Source organism: Poromitra crassiceps (genome assembly GCF_964638095.1).
Source record: "Poromitra crassiceps genome assembly, chromosome: 6".
Taxonomy (NCBI): domain Eukaryota; kingdom Metazoa; phylum Chordata; class Actinopteri; order Beryciformes; family Melamphaidae; genus Poromitra; species Poromitra crassiceps.
Genome location: NC_139627.1, coordinates 5,437,830 through 5,461,265, shown reverse-complemented (window position 1 = coordinate 5,461,265; position 23,436 = coordinate 5,437,830). Strand labels below are relative to the sequence as shown.

At 43.5% G+C, this 23,436-nt stretch overlaps 2 protein-coding genes across 2 annotated transcripts in view; both read left to right on the top strand.

Annotated features, from left to right (window-relative positions):
- Positions 1-1,679, top strand: part of cacna1fa (calcium channel, voltage-dependent, L type, alpha 1F subunit a) — a gene marked incomplete at both ends in the record, with an annotated part of 35,405 nt that extends 33,726 nt beyond the window's left edge. The window contains one exon of the mRNA XM_083639278.1: positions 1,473-1,679. Within this exon, the coding sequence (XP_083495404.1) occupies positions 1,473-1,679 (207 nt within the window). The remainder of the gene's footprint in view (positions 1-1,472) is intronic.
- Positions 1,680-5,852: 4,173 nt separating this feature from the next.
- On the top strand, positions 5,853-20,373 carry sypb (synaptophysin b; the record flags this gene model as incomplete). Its single annotated transcript, XM_083638654.1, has 6 exons — positions 5,853-5,870; positions 7,616-7,681; positions 16,606-16,730; positions 17,383-17,581; positions 19,053-19,244; positions 20,062-20,373. The coding sequence occupies 6 exons, from the start codon at positions 5,853-5,855 to the stop codon at positions 20,371-20,373; spliced, it is 912 nt and encodes a 303-aa protein (XP_083494780.1).
- Positions 20,374-23,436: the final 3,063 nt, after the last annotated feature.

Here is a 23,436-nt window from a genome sequence, read left to right as displayed (position 1 = left end):
CAATACCGATAACTGATATTCACATTGCTGTTATTTTGCTGTTAATTGACATCTGTATTGTACTGTAAGTGTTTGGTCATCACTTCTACCCATGCAGTTTGGTCCAGCCGTCAAATAGATAGAGAAATCCTTTCAAATGTGATGTATATAAAACGTTCTCATTCTCCTAAGTGCACCGTAAAGCCAAGTCGGCTTACTGCCACTCCTCCCATGTTATCATGACAGAAGAAATAAAGAAATAACTCCACATACCTCAGTGCATTACAGAAATAGATTATCAGTGGTGAACAGGGGGGGTTTCAATTTTGCTCAGTGATTGTTAGATTTTACAGCTAACAAAATTCAACAACTGTACCTTAAGGCAAATAACAAGTAAGCACTCATGCTGCTTGTGTGTGTGTTAGAGAGAGAATGGATGTAAACATAAGACATCACTATGTTCCAGGGGGGTCCAAACTTTTTTGAATGGGGGGCAGATTAGATAATGTGAAATTACCGGGGGGCCGACCAGCTGCTTCTCGCATCATATGGGTTATTAAAAAAACAAAAACAAAACACGCACATATAATATTACAATTGTACTCGGAGGATTTTGTTTACCATCTGAAAACACTAGTTCTGCCTGTGTTGTTCCTACTTGGTGCTTGTCTACAAACTGTATGATAGTGCTGTCATCATAGGTGAATGGAAAAAATGCTAAATGAACTTGCTTGATTAACCAATACTGTGTAGAGGTCAGGACCACATATAGTATAGACCAAATCAGCGGGGATGTTTACATTTACTTCCGGTTACCCCTGGTTACGGCTGGTTACGGCACAAACTGACATGTTGAAGACAAAAACAGACAAAGAAGACAAAAATGGTTCGTTCGTGTTGTGTTGTTGGGTGTCCAGTGACCATAAAGAGCGGGTCAAGATTTGGATTATTCAGAATTCCCTCTGCAAAGGGCAAACATGAGCAAAGAGAACTCTGGATTCGGCGGCACAGGCTTACTACAGCTACAACATCCGGGTTCCGAGCTGTATCCGAGCGGCGTCAGTATCCTCTGTCTGTAACGTAACGTTAACGAGTCTGCAAAAAAACAGCGAGTTTGACAGTTGTAAACACACGTTATTAGCTAGCTAACACTACATAAAACAAACACAGAAGAAAGGCTAGATACGTCGGACAAGCATGTTTACCAACCGTTTAAAAATTGAAATTGAAAGTTGTCGGCCGAAAACAAAGAGAGTTTGACAGCATTTATTTGACAACACGCAAATTTAAATCTGCCGCCTTCCCGAAGTGGTACCCGGAAGTAAATGTTGTTTACATGGTGACGTCACGGTGATTTGGTCTATATTTTGAGAGACAGGCCGAGGGCCACTTGAGATGGGTCAAAAGGCCGCTTCTGGCCCGCGGGCCGGACTTTGGACACGCCTGACTACACTGTGTCACATCTTTGCTTTGTTTCTCCTGCCTCGTGTCAGATCTTGATCTCAGAGGGGTTGGGCATCTTCGCCAGGGACCCGAAGTTTGTGAACTTTGCCAAGCGGGAGATCGCTGAAGCGTGTCACATGAGCATGGACGACATGGAGAGCGCCGCCACGGACCTGATCGCCCGGGGCGCCAGTCAGTCCATTAGGCGCTTGGAGGAGGAGCTGGCGGACGAAATGAACTGCGTGATTTCCTACTGACATCAAAGCAAAACTGAGAGAAGTGTGTGAGAGAGTTACGGTTTCAAGTTTGGGGGGAAAAGATGGAATATTGAATGCGGTTCTGCTAAACTAAGCTTTTGAGAGTGTACATCCCTCTCTGATCTGTGGTACCGGGGAATTTAACGTGAGAGCCTTCGGGGAGTGTAGGAATGATCGCAATACAGATGGAGAAGTGATTTGACATAGTTCTCATGTTATCCCACTATCTGGCAGAAAACATCCCACGGAAAACAAGACAAAAAGTTATCTAGAAGGTGATACGCTTTTGTTGGTGAATGCCAAAACACACACACACACACACACACACACACACACACACACACACACACACACACACACACGCACACGCACACAGCTTGAGAGCTCATGTCAGTCTGTGGACTCAACAAACTTTCTATGACAAACAGTTTCTCTGGATTAAGTATTTTAGCATTATTATGAAAAATGACTTTTGCATTGTATTCTCATTTTGTACTATACGTGACTTTCAGTTGTAATCAATAGATCATAAAAACTTTTTTTTTCCTAATTTATGAGTGTCATCAGGAGTTTAAGTCGAAAAACATAGCAACATTAGCAGCAGCTATTTTAGAGAAATATTTGAATATGTTGAATATTGAATATCCTCTAAGATACAACATGCAACATCTTGAAAATCGTAGCAAAATTAATGGAAAAGAAAAGATTCTTGTGACTTCTAACCTGTTTGACAGGTAGGTTATCCTATGTGGACAATAAAGGTATTCTGTTTTTATCACATTTATGTTTATTATTATTATTATTTATTATATTTATATATTTTTTATTATTATTGCTGGACGAATGAGCGTGACATGTCAACAAAAAAGCACTTCCGGGTGCTGCTGCAGCAGTTAACTAGTGTGAAATAAAGCTGAAAAGTTGTGCCAAACAAACATTAATATCTCAAAAACTATACATCAGATCGCTTATATTCTGACATTCTGAGTGAGAGCAAAGTAGCTCAAGGCTCCTATGTATATATGTTTTAAAATGTGTGAATTTAGTAAAAAGAACAGCCTGCTAGAGTGAGACACACTCAAGGCTGGCTCCATAAGGTCCCATTATAAAGGCTGAAAAAAGCATAACACTTAAACTGCGATTTCTCAAACAGTACGAAAGATAAATTAACGCTGAATTAAGGCGATGGAGTCCTAAAAGTGGACACTCGTTTAAAGTTTAAATTGAGTATCTAGCTTAAAGTATGAAGGAGTAGTTAGAGTTCAAAGAGGGCGTGGTTTCAGCACGGTGGCTCAGTGGGGCACGGTGGCTCAGTGGGGGCACGGTGGCTCAGTGGTAGAGCTGTCGCCTCGCAGTCAGAAGGTCCTGAGTTCGATTCTCGCCTGGGGCGCTGTGGTTGTGTTCCCCCCCATATCTTCAGTGCCTACTGCCCAGGTGGGGTATCTCGTCGTAAGGGCCTTTCTGTCTGTGTGGAGTTTGCATGTTCTCCCCGTGCTCCCCCAGGGGGGTTCCTCCGTATATAACCCCCCCCCCCCCCATTAAAAACATGCAGAAGATCAGATCGTCATCGTCATCTGACCAGTGACGACAACATCCAAAGTCGGTCCCCGGGCGCTGTACGAGAAAGCGACCACTGCTCCTGGCCTGCCCCCCGGAGGAAAGGACAAAGCCAGGATGGGTTAAATGCAGAGGACAAATTTCACCGGCCACCGTCAGCATGTGTGTGTTGTGGCCCTCCGTGCATGTGTTGATGTGTAACCGTGTGACAATAAAGACGGGCTTGTCCGTCTGAAATCGTGTTTTTAAAATCGTAACCCGGAAGTCTGTCGAAGCCATTTGTTGACCAACATCCGGATCCCTTGTATAGTTGTTGTTGATGTACAGCAGTATATAATTGCAATTATGTAGTTCACCTCAGAGAAGCCTATGGTCACACCAGTGCTTCATTTGATCTGGACGAACCAAAGCTTATGAAAAGTGTGAATTACATAAGCAGCCATTAGTAGACTAGCAGATGGGGAACATCTGGGTTTCAGCTCTCCTATTCAAGACATGAGCACATTCTCAAAAAAAATGGATGTCACACGCACACGCGTGCACGCACACACACACACACGCACACACACACGCACACACACACACACACACACACATCTTTGAAGATCTGAAGCAGAGCCAATCAATGACGCCCACAATAGCACTTTGTTTCGCACACTGGCTTATAAGAACTCCATGGTTCTGCCCGCTTGCTCCACTTGGTCAATTGGACATTCATGCTGTGCAGCCAGAATAGTGGAAGATGGAACATTCCAGAGATTATTTATTTTCCCTTTGCTTTATTCTCAGACAAAGAAGAACAGCTAGCTCTGGCCAGCTAATGTGAAACGTCCTGCGAACAGCCGCGCGTTCATTTACATTACATTACATTACCGTCATTTGGCAGACGCTTTTATCCAAAGCGACTTACAATAACACATTGTTGTCAGCAATAGAGAAATCAACTATGCAACACAGTTTATGACAACTACAACTTCTGAAGCAATAGTGGTTTAGTTTAGTTTAGTTTAGTTTAGTTTTGTTTGTTTTTTTTGAGAGAGAGAAAGAAGTTAGTTTCAAGAAGGGCCCAGATGGAGCCTGAAAAGGTGTGTCTTTAGTCTTTTCCGAAAGATCGGCAGTGATTCGGCCGCCCTGACCGAAGGTGGAAGCTCGTTCCACCATTGTGGTGCCAGGGATGAGAAGAGTCGCCAACGGGATGAGCGACTTTTGAGCCCCTTTTGAGCGTTCCCAGCCGGTATACAGGCTCTTCCTGCAGGCCCTTTCCTGTGACCCCCCCCCCACACACAGATACACTCACTCAGTCTCACTCAAAGCCATCCATCAGTTAGTAGCCGTATCAATGCTAGACGTATAACACATGTTGGCTATGTAATTGACGACGCTAGAAGAATTAAAGGATGACATGTTGGACCCAAATGGTAGAAAAAGCCCCATTAGCCGTCGTAATAAGCCATCAGCTTATGGGAAAACCACAGAGATTTAGAGCTTATATTCCATTCGTAAAGCCACTTAAAAGAGTTTTGGATTGGTCTGGACGGACCAATGTGACACTGTGATGGGGTGGGACAGCTGCAGTGTGTATATAAGAGTAAAGTATGCAACCAGCTAGCTTGTACGCACCGCTTGTAATTACATTTAGCCCTCATGTTTGGACGACTTGGTCATTCTTCCATTCAAAAACCATCATGGAAGATTTGCATTATTAATTCCAGCCTCAGACTTGGGGAGACATATCCCTTGGGGCTTGTATGCTGTAATAATCAATATGAAACTCGAATTAGATTTGATTAAACCACGGTGGTGATGATTCTAATCTGTCCGTTTTAGCCATCATGAAAATGCACACAACCGACATCCTGTTCATATCAGACGTTCTGTCTGATATGAGCGCACTCTGTAATGTGAACTATGTTGGTGACCCTCCCACTATGTCAACAACTACACTGGAGAACAGATGACATTCAACGTGTACAAAAAGAAGAAGCTGTGTGCACATAATAATCTGATATGTTTAGGTGTCTGTTGTTTGATGTTAAATGTAAACATCAAATATCCCTCTGTACCCCTGTGCAAGGATATATTGCAGAACCTAAACTTAATTTAACAAACTTTGTTTGCAGAATACAGTTGACACATATTTTTTTATGATGTAAATTCACAATAAGGTAGCCTACATCTTACAAGAGAATCAAATTGATGTGATCAGATAGGGAGGGGTGTAATGTTGTGAGAATATTATTGCTTTTTGTTCATGTTGGTGTGTTGCCTCATATAATGCTCGCCAGGCAGGTCGTAGTTTGCCCACTACATCACCGCCCCTCTGTGCACTAACGCGTGAACAGTCTCCATGCGTTCGCTCTCTTATTATAACCCTGGGCAATCTCAGTCGCTCCCTCGGAATAAAACAGCGCTGTGATTGGACGGAGGACTCGGCTCGTCTTTACTCCGCAGCCAATGATTGGTCAGACGTGGCGACGCTTTTCACATGCCCCCCGACCAGCCCGTGACGCAGTCCCGCTCTTCCTCCTCGTCGTCTTCCTCCCGTGGGCTGTTCCGGATGAGACGCTGTGCCCCCTCCGCCCCTCTGATCCTCTTATCGGCGAGTAAGCGGCCAAGATGGATGTTGTAAACCAGGTAAGGCTTTGGGGGGGGAAATCATCTATTTTTATATTGTTTTCTTTGGTATCCGATGTTATAGTGATTTTCACCTTATTGCCGTGCGCTTTATTAGGCCTATAGATGTATTTTTTTCTTCACAAATCCGCCGACCTTTCGATTGAAATGCGGGGCTTTCAACGTATTTGAATTGCAATTGTAATTTAGATAATTCATCGAAACATTGTCATGATCCTACGGCGCTACAGACGGCGGTGTAATTGTGTGAAGTCTAATTTTGCACTAGTGCTGCAGTCGATATGATGGAGCGGCCCGCTGACAGTCCCAAAAAATGTGTAGGTTGTCCAAAGATTGCTGCAGCAATGACATTTCGCTATGGAAGGAGAGGATGTAGCCTATATTACCCCGAGTGATTCAGCTAATTGATTTTGACTGACTGGCCGCATCTCAATTAGCCCGCTATAATATTGCTAAGATAGCAAGCGTGAATCTGATTAATTTCCAAGGCCCCTCTGTGTTTTCGGATAACCGCAGTAGGCCTGACACAGAATAGAGCAATCTAATGAATCTCTGTGGCCACGGCCATTTCTCAGATTAGATAGCGCTTATATGTTCGTGATAATAACAACGACGCTTTGTTGGCAATTCAGCGCAGATAATTGGGATATCAGTGTGCAAAAAAATAATATTTTTGTCAGTAGGCTATATTTCCCGATGCCGTCGTGCGTCATCTGTTTATAATATGGATCCGATCGCTGGCAAACAGCAGCTATATGTAGACGGCAAGTGCAGGGTAAAAGTAGCCTACAGCCTCGGGCAGAGAGAAAACCATCACTAGTGCCAGTGCCTTCCCCTGTGCTGTGCGGCCATTTATCGATGCACTGGGGGGGACACACCGCCTTCTTTGCGGTGTCGCATTCGCCTGCGCATATAGGCTCCTCTTTAATGAAGGAAGCCTGATTGAGGCGAGATTCTCTAAAATAAATATAACGACTGCAGTGTTCGGCTGCACACAGAGAAAACAGTATGATAAGCAGCTTTGTCTAATTGTAATGCTGTCAGGGGCGCTCTCTCTCTCTCTCTCTCTCTCACACACACACACACACACACACACACACACACACACACACACACACACACACACACACACACACACACACACACACACACACACACACACACACACACACACCCACCCACACACACACACACACACACACACACACACACACACACACACACACACACACACACACACACACACACACACACACACACACACACACACACACACACACACACACACACACACACACACACACACGACACGACACACACGCAACTAGCCTCAACGGACGCTAGATGGCGTTGTAACAGCAGTCAGTACCGTTGGTCAGTACAATACGTGCAAAACAGCGCCATCCTGCGTCCTATACGCGCGCCAATATCACAGCGCGCTCCATGGCGCGTTTTGAGTGAGCGTCAGGAGGATCACTGTTTTGCTACACCATTTTGTACAAAAATGGCAGCTTTGCCAGTTGGTTCACCTTGTTCACTGCCTTGCTGAGCTAGATTTGCTGGTATTAAAGTAGCCCTAAACACCCTGCAGCCAGGTGCCAGCAGTAGACTAGGCCTGTGGTTAGCATGAGGGGGTAATTAGGTTCAAATGTTTATAATGTTTTTAATCATCTAACCTCCTGCTGAAAAATCACTAACATATTTGAGAAATGTCTAGTGTTGATTGCTGATTTTTGTTTTGACAGTTGGTGGCCCAAGGGCAGTTCACAATAATCAAGCAGCCTTTGGGATTTATAAAGATTCTACAATGGGTAAGTCCTATTTTAGCCTACATATTGTAAATAATGTCATAATAGCTGTGGGCAATATGCCTAATGACTATTTTTCAATGTTTAACTTTTTTTTTTAACCTTACCAACACACCATCTAACATTTTCGCAGAAGAAAATATTAGACTTGGCATGGCATGGCATGGTTGTTTATAATAAATCATAATAATGTGTCTTCCTGTGCTGACAGATTTGTGCCCTTCTGTCACACAAAGGTCATAAAGCTGTGCACGAGGATTTAAAATGGTCGTCTCTACACTGTTAGAAAAAAAGGGTGTCTGGGGCTTTGTCTTCAGAAACACGAGCTGCTCCTCAGCAGTAATTACTCCTGCTTTAGCCTACAGGACGTGAATTCAAATATTTACTCAGGTCAATACTGATCTGTCCCTTTAATCCTCCTGATGGTGATGGTCGTGCCCATCCTCCCACGCCCCACCAGCAGGTCTGTGCCGGAGGAACCAGCAGGACGTATTATGTCATTGTTGGAGTAGGCTCACACTATGTCAGTCCAGTGAGAAATATAATGAGGATTTGGCTGCCTCAAATCCCTCTTAGGGCGCATAACCTGCACATAGTGCAATCTATTTTTCCTCTTCGGTGTGTGTACATTCCCTTTCAATAGATGATGGGGACAGAAAAAACCCTATATAGTCGGTTTATTTCTCGAACCAGCGTATTATAAAGAGAACAGACAAGTAAAAATAAAAAATAAAATATTAATATTTCAGATTTCATTTTATTTTGTTATTTTGCAAATTTCGTTAATATTGATTAGTGGCCTGCTACGCATTTTTGTTGTGTGAATACCATTAGGCCTACCCCCCCCCCCTCACACACACACACACACACACACACACACACACACTCACACACACACACACACACACACACACACACACACACACACACACACACACACACACACACACACACACACACACACACACACACAGATTGTTGTGCTATACTCAAAACAAATCAGCGTTCGGCATTAACCATGGCCCGTGGCCACAAAGAGTCACTATTTGCCCACCAATGGGCTATCCATGTAGGTGGCCCGATGTGGGCGTGGCCACCACACAACACATCATCAACACAATATTAACATTACGATTACACAAACATCCTGATTCCTATACAGTTCCACAAACACCCCAAATCCTTTGTGCCTTTTAGTTCCAAATGCTGCAGAAACAACAAGCAGTACAGTGACTTTACTGTTAGCACAACGGTACGTACGAGTGCTGTACTCAAAGCCAGAAAAGTCTGTTTTTCATGGGAAACCATAAACCAATGCCTTCAGGAAACACCACATTACAATTTGTGGGGAAAGTGGACAACACTGGTCATGACTGACTCACAGGCACAATGCTGGGCGGGAGGGAGGGAGGGAGGGAGAGAGGGAGGGAGGGAGGAGGGAGGGAGAGAGGGAGGGAGAGAGAGAGGGAGAGAGGGAGAGAGGGAGGGAGGGAGAGAGGGAGAGAGGGAGGGAGGGAGGGAGAGAGGGAGGGTGTGTTTATGAGGCACAGGGATACATGCGGTGTGTGAAAAAGATAGACTGTGAGAGAATATATGAGTTTTCAATTTAAACGAATAATTATATATTTTCATTCTGTTAATGACTTTCCATTTAAAAGTGTCACAGAAGGCCGCGTTCATTTGTGATAAATTGCCTTTTCTGTATTGTTTTCACGTAAGCTTACATTTTGGATGCCAGATTTAGGGGCTCGGTGCTCAAAAATATCAGCGTCTATCCCAAATCACATCGATGATGCTGCAAACCATCGCAAACATCCCAGTATCTAATATGTCCTCCTCCATCGAGCTGCTCACTCACACACAGGCTGAAGGGTTAACAAAATGGTGGCTCTCCATCTCATCATCTCTCATCCTCAGCATGAACACACATATTGCAACCTAGATGAAAACGTACGTGCCAGAGAGCCAGAGGCAGGCAGACGCCGCCCGTAATGGGCTATGCAGATAGGCCAGAGAAAGAAGAAGAGTGGGAGGCGTGCAGATGGGCAGATGAGTGTGAGCAGCACATGACTCTGTATCCCTCCCTGGAGCTGTGCGAGCGTGCCAGCATCTCACCACCACCACTGCCTCCCCGGGTCGTGTTAGCCAGGCCGAGCCGACCGGCCAATCAGCGGCCACGCTCGGGAGGCCGCGGTCCATCCATGAATCATCTGTCGGAGGAGGCTGCGTGTCTCGACGTCAGGCTGAGGGGAGGAGCTGCTGCTGCTGCTGCTCTCTCTGTGTGGATGAATATGGGCATGGGTTAGCGGCGTCATAGCCTGTGTGTTTTTTAAGGACGGAGGGGATCCACCCTTCTCAAGTATTCCTCCAGCTTCTCTGAGGCCGTGTTCGGTGAAGAGAGGCAGGGAATGAGAGAGAGAGAGGAGAGAGAGAGCATGACAAGAGAGTTGGAGAGAGAGAGAGAGAGAGAGAGATGCTTATGTATATTAGAATCAAACCCCATGCTAACCCATGACTTGACAACCCCTCTACATGTATTGTCTGCGACTGCAATCTGATTCATTGCAGCCTAATATATTATTTTAGTAAAGTGTCATGGCAGCATCTTCTCTGCAGCGTCGTCTGTTCTGCTTTCATAGAAGAAGAAGAAAAAGCAAAACTGTAATTGTCAGCGATGCTGGTCTTCATGTTCTTATATTTGTCCCTTGCATTTGCCTCATTCCATACTTAGAAATGCTGATCAGTTTATTATCTCAAGTGATTTCTTATTCAGTAAGGGACCAACTCACTGCTTATTTACAGTAACCTCAATGTAGACGTTGATATGAATGAAATGATATGATATATATTCATATATGATATGAATGCTTTTGAGTCCCCATATATACTGGAGGCAGTTCTTCCCTGCTCTTAGAGGGAACTGGCTATGGAGGATGAGTGTAGGCGAGTCCACTATGTGGGGGCGAGGATGTGTGAGTTGGTTCATTTTCCCCCCAAGTTCTCTGAATATGAGGATGAAAATGACACATACTGTATTGTATTTTGTGATAGTTTGTGCGGACCATTTGCTATGTGTGTGTGTGTGTGTGTATGTGTGTGTGTGTGTGTGTGTGTGTGTGTGTGTGTGTGTATGTGTGTGTATGTGTGTGTGTGTGTGTGTGTGTGTGTGTGTGTGTTTAGTGTGTCCCTGTATGTGTGTCGCTCATGTAGCTTTGCCCACCTCCCCGCCCTGCTCCCACTCTGGGGAATTAGTGCTGACAAAGCACTAGATTTGATGGATGCTGGAAAGACGTAGAGCTGAACAGTCACGTGACATCTCTTGCCCCGGAAGTGAGTTTCCCCTTCAATTTCTCCGTAGACATTTTGAAAAATCCTTATATAACGAATTTTAAGGCTGGAACCAAGCCAGGGGGGTGGGGGGGGTAAATGTCTATGGAAATAAATGATGGGAAACTCACTTCCTGGGCAAGAGATGTCACTTGACTGTTCAGCTCTATAGAATTCCCAAATAAACGCTGATGAAATGCATTGGTGCAGTCAGTCCCTAACGTATAGCCAAGGCTGTTGGTTTTGCAGTATAGAGAGGCAAAGTGAACGTCACTTCCTGCTTCCGCACTGTACCAGAGATTTTCTTCCACAATTTATTTTCCCATAGACATTTCATAAAATGCTTAAAAAGAGTTTTCCTTGGTCAAACCAAACGGTTCAGCTATATTTAGAATCGGGAGAGACCATAGAACATTTCACTCAGACCAAAACTTAAAAAAAACAACATAGAAAAAATATTTTCTTTAAACCCGCATTCTTTTTTTACGTTTTGTTTCCGAGTGAAATGTTATGCGATCTCTCCTGTTTCTAAATATATCGGTACCGTTTGGTTTGAACAAGTAAAACTATTTTTATAAGCATTTTACGAAATGTCTATGGGAAAATAAATGGCGGATGGAAATCTCTGGTACAGTGCTGAAGCAGGAAGTGACGTTCCACTTTGGCTCTCTAGTCAGCAAAGACAGTCATGGCTCTCTGCGGTTATCAAGTGCCTCTGTGCAGGCCCGTATCTAGCTATGAGGACAGGGAGATCCGGACCTCCCCTAATATTTCAGAGAAAAAAATAAAAAGCAGGTGGTGACATGAAAGAGAATATACTGAATAATGACATCACAACAGTATAATCCTAATGTTGATTTAGAATGATATATTCCTCTAAATATGGCTAAAAAAGGTAAAAAAAAAACATTTTTTTTTAATTTAAAATGATATATTACTCTAAATATGGCTAAAAAAGGGGGGGGGGGAAACCTAAAATTTTTTCCGCCGGCACCCGAATGCGCCTCCCCTTGCTGGATTTCCCCTATTTCGAAACGCTGAATACGGGCCTGCCTCTGTGGACGGCTGCTAGCTGCTAGCTGCTCAGTGCTTCCCTGATGTTTGAGGCTATTATTGTTCCACTGTTCAATCCTGTAAGTAACCAACCACCAGTGGTTTTTGTTCTCATACACTAGGCATCTACGACGTTGGTGTGTGTGTGTGTGTGTGTGTGGTGTGTGTGTGTGTGGTGTGTGTGTGTGTGTGTGTGTGTGTGTGTGTGTGTGTGTGTGTGTGTGTGTGTGTGTGTGTGTGCGTGCGTGCGTGCGTGCGTGCGCGTGCGTGTGTGCGTGTGTGTGTGCGCGTGTGCGCGTGTGCGTGTGCTGTGTGTGCATATGGATTAGACCGACATATTAGTTTGCTCATAGTGGGTCGCTATTGGCTTTTTATTAAATATACCATGTGGGCCCACTGCTAAGATGGTGGTTCCGCCCTGAACACGGCTACATGAGCCAGTCTGTAAAACCTCATGTTAAATTCTGTTTTCTTTGCACATTTTATTCATTTGGTCAATGAATAAATACATAATTATGCCTCCCTCACGCCCATTCTGAAGGTCTGGTGTATCTCGGAGGTTCTCCTGCCAGTGAATGGGTGTGGTGGGGCAGCCTGCCTTCAAGCGCTGCTAATCCACCTGAAATGATTTCATCAGTCTGGGTTTCAAAGGACTTTTATTGTCACGTGACATCTAAATGTTAATTCTGTGGTTTTTCCCACCCCGGCAAGAATGAAAATCAGGCGAAACCAAAAAAAAAATTGTGATTTTTTTTTTTGGCACAAAAATGGTCACGACACAAAATATATTGGCTATGGTCGACATCGGTCGTGTGTATCAGCCTTCAAGCCCTTGTATGTTGGCTATGTTGTGTGTGTGTGTGTGTGAGTGAGAGAGAGAGAGAGAGAGAGAGAGAGAGAACCCCGAAAGACAGCCTGAGAAAGACAGTAGAAGATATATCTGTCTGAGTGCAAAAATCTGTTTCTCAGCACACACACGGCCGACAGCCACCCAGCATACCAGCTCCGCAGTAGAAAGCAGACTCCGCCTCCTGTGTGCGAGGGATGCTGCCAATAGTGTTGCCATGGCAGCCAACACGCAGTCTGCTGCCATTTCTTCTCTCTCCGCCTGGCTCTCCCTTCCTCCTCCATCACTCGGAGGCCCAGCCCCAGCCTACATCAGTGTGCTGTGGCGCCTCCTGTTGAAGCTCAGTGCGTGGTTTTTGTTTGTACAATGATTTATGGATTGATCTTCCTTTTGTATACAATTCAGTTTGGATTTGTGAGCATGATCAAGATTCTCTCAAAGGTTGAAACGAGAGAGCTAAGACATTGAGTAAAAGCCCTGTCGCTGCTTCGCAGAGTGAATGGACGACCGAGGTAGTGGACAAGGTGGCAGACAGTATCCAAGATGAATTTACAATTTACATTTTACCTGCTTCATACATGCAGGCAGTACAATTAATGCAACTCAAATATTCTCTAAGTCAGTCTCAGTGTAGTAGCTGCAAATTTGCAGCTCGTTGATGGATAACTGAATATTGTTTGAAATAAGATCATAGGAATAATGTCGAAAATGTGCCTCGAGGTGGATCCAGCTCCAAAGCTTCGTCGCAGATGGCATATTATCATCTTTTTCTTTGCCACCTTTCCTTGAAATCGGGAATATAGTATAGTGTGCTGTATGTCAGCAGTATATAGGAGCAACCCCCCCTCTCACACGCTAACACCGCCACTTCCATCACTTCTCTGCTCACGCATTGATTATTAAAACCTGTTAATTGGCTTTTCCTTCCCGACACGGAAGAAGAGGAGGTGTTGGAGCAGTGGATGTTGTGTTTGGTGCAGAGAGAGAGGACACGACAAAATCAAAATGTCCCTGTGGGGAACAGGGATGGAGGAGTAAAGCTATCGCTTTAGGCAGCTACTGTGGGTACCTCCATAGGCGATTCTAGGCTTTCCAACCAGGGGTTGCACCTTCACGGTCCGAATTTTCCCCCAACTGGGGGGTTTCAGAAATTTTGTACATCAAAAACAACAACAAAAGAAAGACAAAGAAATCTACATTTGAACGTAAAATGCATGAATCTGGTGCACTCTGAGAGCAAAATGAAGAGGCCAGTAGATCTATGAAGAACTACACACATCACATTAATATCCTCTTCACTATGCTGCGGCTTTACGATGATGAAATAAATATGAGTGAGTTGAGTTGAGAGGTCAAGTACAGATTTATTTTATTCAGAAACACAATGAATCGAGAAATTGCATTGAATAATGTTGAATACAATGAAATATAGATATCTACCACATAATATATATATATATATATTCGATTCGATTTTTTTTAATGTGCATCCGGTGCACCAACGTAAAATCGCCAGTGGGTACCTCCACTCACATTGACTCACAGATTACTGTAAAATAGTTGAGTGTGTCGATGCATGCAGCAGGTAGACTGTACTACAAGACTAAGGAAGTGACGTGTGTGTGCGCGAGCGGTGTGTGTGTGTGTGCATACAAGCTCACGTGTGTGTGTGTGTGTGTCTGTGTTGTGACTGGCGTTACAGTACCTTGTAGTCCTTGTGTTTGGTGACAGATGGTAGAGCACCTCAGTCAGATTAATAGCCGGATTTTCCATCCAATCGGCCAATCGGATCTGGCCTGCAGCGTAGGGAGGGTGTGGTTAAAAATAGTCTGACTTGACTAATCTGCTGCTCTGTGTGTGTGCGTGTGTGTGTGTGTGTGTGTGTGTGTGTGTGAGTGAGTATCTAGATGTGTTTGTGCAGAACACTTTACTATAATACACTCTTAGAAAATAGGGTTCATTATGGTTCTATATAAAACTTAAGGTTCTATATAATTTACCAAAGAACCCCATGTCTAAAAAGGTTCTATACAATTTCTGTAAGACAACAAAGAACCCTTCTTCTTCTTAAGGTGTCAACTGATTGGTGGACCCCCAACCCCAAAGAGTTCTATTTTTAATAAGTGGTTCTATATAGAACCCCAAAGGGTTCTATAATGTTTAAAAAGTGGTTCTATATAGAACCCCAAAGTGGTTCTATATAGAACCCCAAGGGTTCTTCTAAAAATGAACCATCTGAAATGGTTCTACATTTGAGGGTTCCAAATACGTACCAAGCTATAGACCCCATAAAGGTTCCATATAGAACCACTTCTTCTAAGAGTGTAGGTGCAGGTGCTGAAGAACAATGCAACTACTCACCTGAAATGATAAACAGGCAGTATCTTCATCGGAGAGCAAACAAAAAACATCTATTATAACAACAGAAAAAACAACAGCATTTGCGAGCACATATGCAGTTGTAGAAAAAGAAAAGGAAATCCGCACACTGTTCTTTAAGCTCCCACGGTGAGTTTTTTAATTACAAAAAAGCAACGTTTCGACCCTCACGGGTCTTCACCAGGCAGTACAGAGGACTGAGAGTACAAGTTCCTCTGTACTGCCTGATGAAGACCCGTGAGGGTCGAAACGTTGCTTTTTTGTAATTAAAAAAATCACCGTGGGAGCTTAAAAAACAGTGTGCGGATTTCCTTTTCTTTTTCTATACGCGTATTTTTTCCAGCACCTGTTGAAATAATCTCGGATGTGCGTGCGCTCTACTCTTCCATATGCAGTTGTAACCATGGCAACAGGTGCAGCCCCTGCTCTATAACCTGGCAATAGCGCTGCATTCATTTGCGCTCCGCGTGCCTTTGTCAGCAGTTTGCCGTGATTGGTGGAACACTGGTCTGCTTGAGATGTTGCAGATGGAGAAAAGCGTCTGTGCTCTTCAACTTAGTGCAGTGGCCTGTTTTACACTGGAGCTCTTTGCTTATATAAACATCATTGCACCTAAATAGGAGTGGAGCAGTTGTCCCAATATGTCGTCGTGCTCAGCCAATCACTGAGGAAAGCACACTTGAATAATGAGACCACTTGTGCGCCCGGGTAGTGTAGCGGTACATTCCCTGCCTAGTAACAACACGAGGGTCGCAGGTTCGTATCCACGTCGTGTTGCCTCCGGGTTGGTCGGGTGTCCGTACAGGCACGAAGGGCTGTGCCTGAGGGTGGGAAACCGGATTGGGGGTATGTGTCCTGGTCGCCTCACTAGCACCTCCTCTGGTTGGTTGGGGTGCTGCCTGGTCGGGGGGTGGAAGGGAACTTGTGGGAATAGCGTGATCCTCCCAACGTGATACGTCCTACTGGTGAAGCTCCCTGCTATCAGGTGAAAAAGAAGCGGCTGGCTACTGCGCATGTGTCGGAGGAAGCATGGTGCTAGTCTCGGCTCTCCCCAGATCGGCAGAGGGTGGAGCAGCGACCGGGGCAGCCAATAGGGCAGCATGGGGATAAATTGGCCAAGTATAATTTGGGAGAAAATGGGGAAAAATCAGAAAAATAATAATTAAAATAATAATAATAATAATAATGAGACCACTTGATTCATTCTCTATTTTCTCACAATTTGTCAATGGGATGTCAAACTCGATGTCACATGTGATAAAGCAGAAGTCAGTTTTTGCTAACTCTGTCTTTTCCCTTCCTTCCCCTTTTTTTTTTGCAGATCTTTGCAATCTTCGCCTTCTCAACATGTGGCAGTTACTCCGGCATGTTCAAGATGAGCGTGGAGTGTAAAAACCGGTCGGAGAGTGACCTCGGCATAGAAGTAGAGTTTGAATATCCCTTCAGGTCAGTATTCTGTCATGACTGTTGTTAGCAGGGACAGGACAAAAACACATTCAACGGAAAATACTCATTTGGCACATGTATCAAAATAAAGCACACTAAATCAAAATAAAGCACACAATACAGAATAGTACATATTTGAAACGGTGAGATTTGAACATGCAAACCTTGCATGAACCTTGCAAATAAATCGCATGGCAATAAAAAAAAAATGAACCCATTTATCTTTATGGGAATATATTCACACCAAATCTAAATTTGTGGTGCAGATGTTTTGTCTGATTTGGTTGTGAATATTCCCATAGAGATAAATGGTTTTTTTTTTTTTTTTAATTGCCTTGCGATTTCTTTGCACGGATTAGTCGCTTTTGGTCTGAAAAGACCTTAAGGTGGGACATTAGGCAGCTCAAGTGCCTCTTGTTAAAATAACTGTCCTCTGCCGATCACATGAATAATTTTTGAAACACTGAATACATATTTCAAATCAATGTCGGCGGAAATACCGCCTGTTTGTGTTCTAGTACTGCTCACTTAAAAATCCTTCCTCCCTTGAGCAATGACATCTGTCAAGATGTTTGACACGAGAGCTGTATCACCAATTATCTCCTCTGTGCGCCTCCTCCTCCACGTTGGCTCTTCCTCTCTCTTCTCTCAGGCTTCACCAGGTCTACTTTGATGCCCCCACCTGTAAGGGAGGGAACCCCGAGCGTCTATTCCTGGTCGGGGACTACTCCTCCTCAGCCGAGTTCTTCGTCACCATCGGTGTCTTCGCCTTCCTCTACTCCATGGCAGGCCTCGCTGTCTACTGCTTCCTGCTGGAGAAGTACCGCGAAAACAACAAGGGCGCTCAGATTGTGAGTTTGTGCATCGCTCACATTTCAGTTGCATATTCAATATGCCATATCGGATTATGGTCGTATCGTTGATACCAGTGGTGGAAATGGCCAGGTTTTACTCTGGGAATCCTACTTACGCAGGATGGGGGTCCGTGGACACGGCGCGGCCCGCCGGCATAGGAGGATATTATTTCTGAATGCTTGACTGTTTTTTTTTTGATTGATTTTACTCATTATATCATTACAGCTATGTAAAAAAATCTCTTACAAAAGTTTCTTAAATAAGATTATTATACTGATTATTTCCCCTTTTGATTTGATTCATGACAGACTTGATGACACATTGATATTGACACTGCTTATTCAGCTTCCAAATACATGTTCTCCTATTATCTTCTGCTCCTTTCATGCTGCCCCCCTCTCCACTGCTCTGCTCTCCACTGCAGAGCAAGACATATTTTAAGGGGAACCTGAGGAGGAATGCGTTCCCTCTCTTGTTCTCGCGGTTCCCTCTCAACGTTTACTCTGGGAACTGTGTCCCCAGGCCTTCCCCCCATTTCCACCACTGATTGTGTGTTTGATGGTAGTAAAGGTGTTGGTGATGGAAATGCTCACAAGTCATTTTCTTTGCAAGTCCAAGTCAAGTCTCAATTCAATTTAGAGTGCAGTGCTGTAGCTCAATAATCTCCAACTTTATATTAGGGTAAATACCGTAGTAGGCTATTATTTAGACCAGAGATTTTCATGACAATTATTCATGCTGTTATGGTTGTTGAAAATGACACTTCTACATTCACGTCTACACTAGCTTCTACACTGCTGCCACTTTTCTTGAATAAGATCTAAATCTTGTCTGTTTCACCCACTGAGCTAAATAAAGGTTTCACCCAACAATTTTAAGGGGCATAAATTCACATAAGAAATACTATGTCCACAATACAAATTAATTTAGAAAATAACAGAGATAATAAAGCTACAGGTTAAAGGAACCTGCCAACATGGTAATAGCTCTTTCAAACACAATGCAAATCTTTCAATTCAATCTGCATACATTTCCACAAAGAAAAAATGACCATAAATCTCCATCTCTTTCTCTATAATCTCCTAAAATAACACCTTTTGCATCAACCTCCTGAGGACATGAAAAAAATAAAAGTTTGAATGGGCATGATGCCACTGGTCTCAAGTCTCTTATGGATGAGCATTCTATCATCTGCTGCATGCCATCCGGTCTGCTTAGAACACTGCACAGCTTAGTTGACATTATTATTAGTAGACATTTCCTTAATGTTAATGCGCCCCACAAAATACAAATCAAAACAATAAAGATTGTTCACAAGTCCCAAATCTAAGTCGAGTCTCGAGTCTTTTGAGGACGAGAGTCAAGTCCGGGTGACTGTGTGTGTGTGCGAGTTAAGTACGACTACGAGTCCATGTGGGAGGTCCATCTGTGGTTGGTGTTGCTGATGTTGCCTTTGCTGACCCGCAGGACTTTGTAGTGACGGCCGTCTTCACCTTCATGTGGCTGGTGTCTTCGTGCGCTTGGGCGAAGGGCCTGTCGGACGTGAAAACAGCCACCGACCCTGAGAAAGTCACCTCGCTCATCACCGCCTGCGACGAGCCGGAGAACCGCTGCCGCGAGGTGTTCGACCCCAAAGTGTCCGGCCTCAACACCTCTGTGGTACGGCCCCCTAACACCTGACATCCGTTTCTATTCTCATGTTTTACCAAACTATCAACAGGTCGGGGTTCGAGTTATGTGGCGGCCAATTCGGGGCTGATCCCCCATAAGGAGTGTCTGAGAGCCCATGAACACATATACTGTAGCTGTGGGGGGGTCTAACATACGTAGCCTACTAGTACCAACAACAGGGCCGGTTCCAGAACAAGATGACTAGGGATGCATCCTAGATAGGAAGGGGTGCAGATGCCCGGCCGAAGGCCCACTATTAAAAATAATACATTTTACCATCATTTCAAGTAGAATGATACCACCCAAGCAAGAATATTTCAAGTGTTTTAAGTGCTTTACTGAAATATTTGGACCATATAATGATAATACAATTATCTCAACCTTAAAAGGTTACATATAGGTGCCAAAAAGCCATAAATTCATATCAAAGAACAAAGAAAAAGAACAATTATAATTCAAGTTTAAACAGTAAGTGTGCAGCTGCAGCATTTATTTAAAAATATATATATATATATATATTTTTACTTTTCAACTGAGCATGCAGACAATTAAAATAAGGGTGCAATGCGTGCTTTTGCACCCCTGTAGAACCGGACCTGACCAACAACCATATTGTTTTAATCACAAAGAATGCATTTCTCAATGTAATGAGTATTATTTATGTTCATGAGATAAATAGGCTAAAACATGGCCTATTTTAGAGACCCCCCACGACGCTCCGATTATAACTCGAACCCTGCAACAAGTTGACATGAAAGCGAAAGTTACTACGACCACAAACAGCGATGTCCGCTCTGCTGCGCAGGCTTTCGGCTTCTGCAACCTGATCCTGTGGGCAGGAAACCTGTGGTTCGTGTTCAAGGAGACCGGCTGGTTGGCCCTCTTCGGCGGAACGTACGTCCCGTCTCAGGAGAAGCAGCCCGCCCCCGACACCTTCGGCCAGCCAGGCTACGGCCAGGAGGGCTACGCGCAGCAGGACCCCTACGCCGGCTCCCAGGGGGGCTACCAGCCCGACTACGGGCAGGGGGGGCAGCAGCAGGGAGGCGGCTACACCGAGGGCGGAGACTACAGCCAGGGCTACGAACAGCAGCCCACCTCCTACTCCAATCAGATGTGAGCCTATTCCAGTCAAACCACAGCTGCAGGATGGTGAGTGGTGTCCCCCCAGCCTAGACCAGGATCTGTACCAACATCACGCCTATACACATTATTAGATATCATGTGCTTTAGTGCTGGCGATAGTCGTCTTGTGTGGCAATTCTGTGCATTTTAATGTACTATTTTTGGCAACTTTGTATCTTTATTACTGTATTAAGCACAACAAGCTTAATCATGTAGTCATGTGGCTACATGGCTAGGATGAGATCAATATACTAGTTTGCCAGTACATTGGGCTCATATTGACGTTTTTTTTTCACAATTGACCAGTCATGTTTTCCACTGCCGATAGAATAAAATGGAATTGATTTTCTTTCTTTATTTATCTAATTGTTCAATTATACCTTTGTAGATTACTTCTTAATCTATTTCAGAGTTTGCCTACCGTTGAATCAGTGCGGTGGAGAGTTTTAGTGTCACACGACGTTCTGAATGCTTTCAAAAAGCTTTTCCGCGCCGGCAAGAATACAATCCTGGGAAATAGACAGCATAATTGTAATTCTCTCGCATTGAAATTATCAAATTTAAATACACTAAATATCGGCACAAAGCAGCTGCTTTCGGCGACATCAGGCTAAAAATATTGGCCTTACAATACTGTATTATTATTATTATTGTATTTAACATGGAATTAATATAAAAAATCCCCTCTGATGGTTGCTTAATATCCCCCCTTCCCCTTCCCCTGTCTCTTGTGTCTCTCCCTCTTCGCAGGGTGACCTTGATGACCTTTGGGTAAAATTGGAGTGCTGGTTCTGATTGGCCACGTGCATCTCCACATTCCTCTGTTTGTCTGTTTGTGTATCTGTGAGTCGACAGGCGGAGGGGGGGAGGCATGGAGGGCGGAACAGCGGTGGGGCCTGGGGGAGGGAACACCACCAGGGAGGCGGGGCTAAAGGGGGGGGGGGTCCTTGCTGTAACATGATGTTTATTCTTGTGTTGTATTTAACTGTAGAAGACAACAGAGGATTGTCTATTTGGTGAAACGAGAAAAACTTGAATACAATACCAAAACATTCATTGATGAGCAGTAACGATAAATCTTGTAATGGAAAAGACTTACATTTATGGAAAAAATTGTAGTAATATTTAACTTGGGAGAATGTAATTTGTCTGTGCTGTGTAAATATCAACATGCTGATATATATGATTATTATATGTACACAGTTGAATAATTGTGCACTCCATATTAGTTGTTATACAACAAATGTTGAGCACAGAGTTATTCAATTGCATTTACTTTGGTTCTGTTTAGGAGCTCACATAGTTTAGCCCTCTTCTCCTTCAATTCCCTCATCATAGATTATTCATTCCGCAACGATTTTTTTTTGTTGGTTTATTCATTTCAGAATATGTGAACATTTTTTTATTCGTTTTTTCTCATTGTGCTTTTTTTTTAAATTTGATTAGCATTACCGACGAAAGAAGAAGAAACCAGAAAGGAATTATGACTATGAAAAATGTTGTCGAGGATGAGCGATGTGTAGTAATAGCAGTGAGTTATGTGAGTATTTCTATTTGTTTGTTTTTATATTTATTTTTTTCCATATCATTGTCGAGATTTTAGCGCTCTTGTGTTACACAGAAAATGTAAAAAACCTGACATATAAAAATCTAAAAATGCATAGGGTAATGAAAATTAGTGAGCATGGTAGCATCTGATATTTGCTAATACTATGCCGTTCCCAAAACTGCTGTAGTGTGCTATCGGTGTGAAAATTGTGAATCAGGGAAGTGAACAATTGTTTAGCGGCGTGTTTGTTTATTTGTTTGGATTTATGTGATGGCATCAAACAAATTTTTTGTCAATGAACCTTGTCCTGTTTTGATCGCCTTTTATGTGGTCCAGGAAGTAGTAAGACAGAGTCATATAGTTTTTTAACCGGCATTTCTATTGCACAGTAATCAACGAAATAGCTACATATTCACGTTAACATGTACTAATAGGTCAAGTGAGAACAACATACTGTATGCTACATGGCGCGCTACCTGTGCTGTTTTGGCGACCATGCTCAAGCCGTGGTGAACAACGTTATAATCTGAGGCGGTCTGAACAATATGTCTCCACACTTATATTTCTCCTGCATTCCCCCCATTCCTCCTTTGTATCTTCTCTCTCTGAAGGCAAGCGAATTTACTGCATGCATCTTACTCCCTAAACTCTTCAAGCAGCCCCCCGAACAAATTTGAGAGGTCAAGAGGTCACGACAGCTAAAAAGGCTGCAGGAGAAAGTGTTACGCTATACAGTAACAGCGTGGTATTGTTTGATTCATGGTATCGGTTACTGTACAGCACATACACAACAACTCTGCTAAGCGATATTCTACACACAAAGCACAGAGTAGGTACTGCAATACTTGTCCCTTTCAAGAAATATACACTTGTCCAACTGCCAATCCTCTGCTTGGATATATAAGGGATGGAAATGTTTGCCAAAATGGTAAGAGATGTGTCTTGATTGGTAGTTTTGCTTCCACTGTGCTCATCGGAACAAATTATTCTCCATCTATATCGATCTTGGATTCACTCATTTTTTAAATCAGGGTTATTTGAATCAGACAGTGTAGAAGCACCTGGCTTTCTCCCTTCCTCTACGGCCCCCTCTCCCCCTCCCTCCCCCCCCCCTATTTTTCTCAATCTCTCTCACTGTAGCTCTTATAAATATGCTGAGATGAAATATACTCTGTTGTTAGTGGTGAATGATGTCTTGTGGTACTCTCTACGCCTTTGGATAGTGCTGTGTTTATTGTGTATGACGTATTCATATTAGTATTTATGATAATGATAAGTCAAAGAAAAAAAATATCCAAGACTCTCCAGAATTCTACTGTATTCTTATTATATGGAATCCATGTGAAACAAAATGAAATAAACTTGAAATTATTCTGTTGAAGGTAAACGTGTGTTTCTGCTTATAGGTGTTGGTCTTGGATGCCTGGTTGATGCTTGATTGATACATGTGTCGTTTTAAGGAGTCAGTATTGTTTTTTTCTGTTTGCAGGACTGAGTTGAATGAAACTG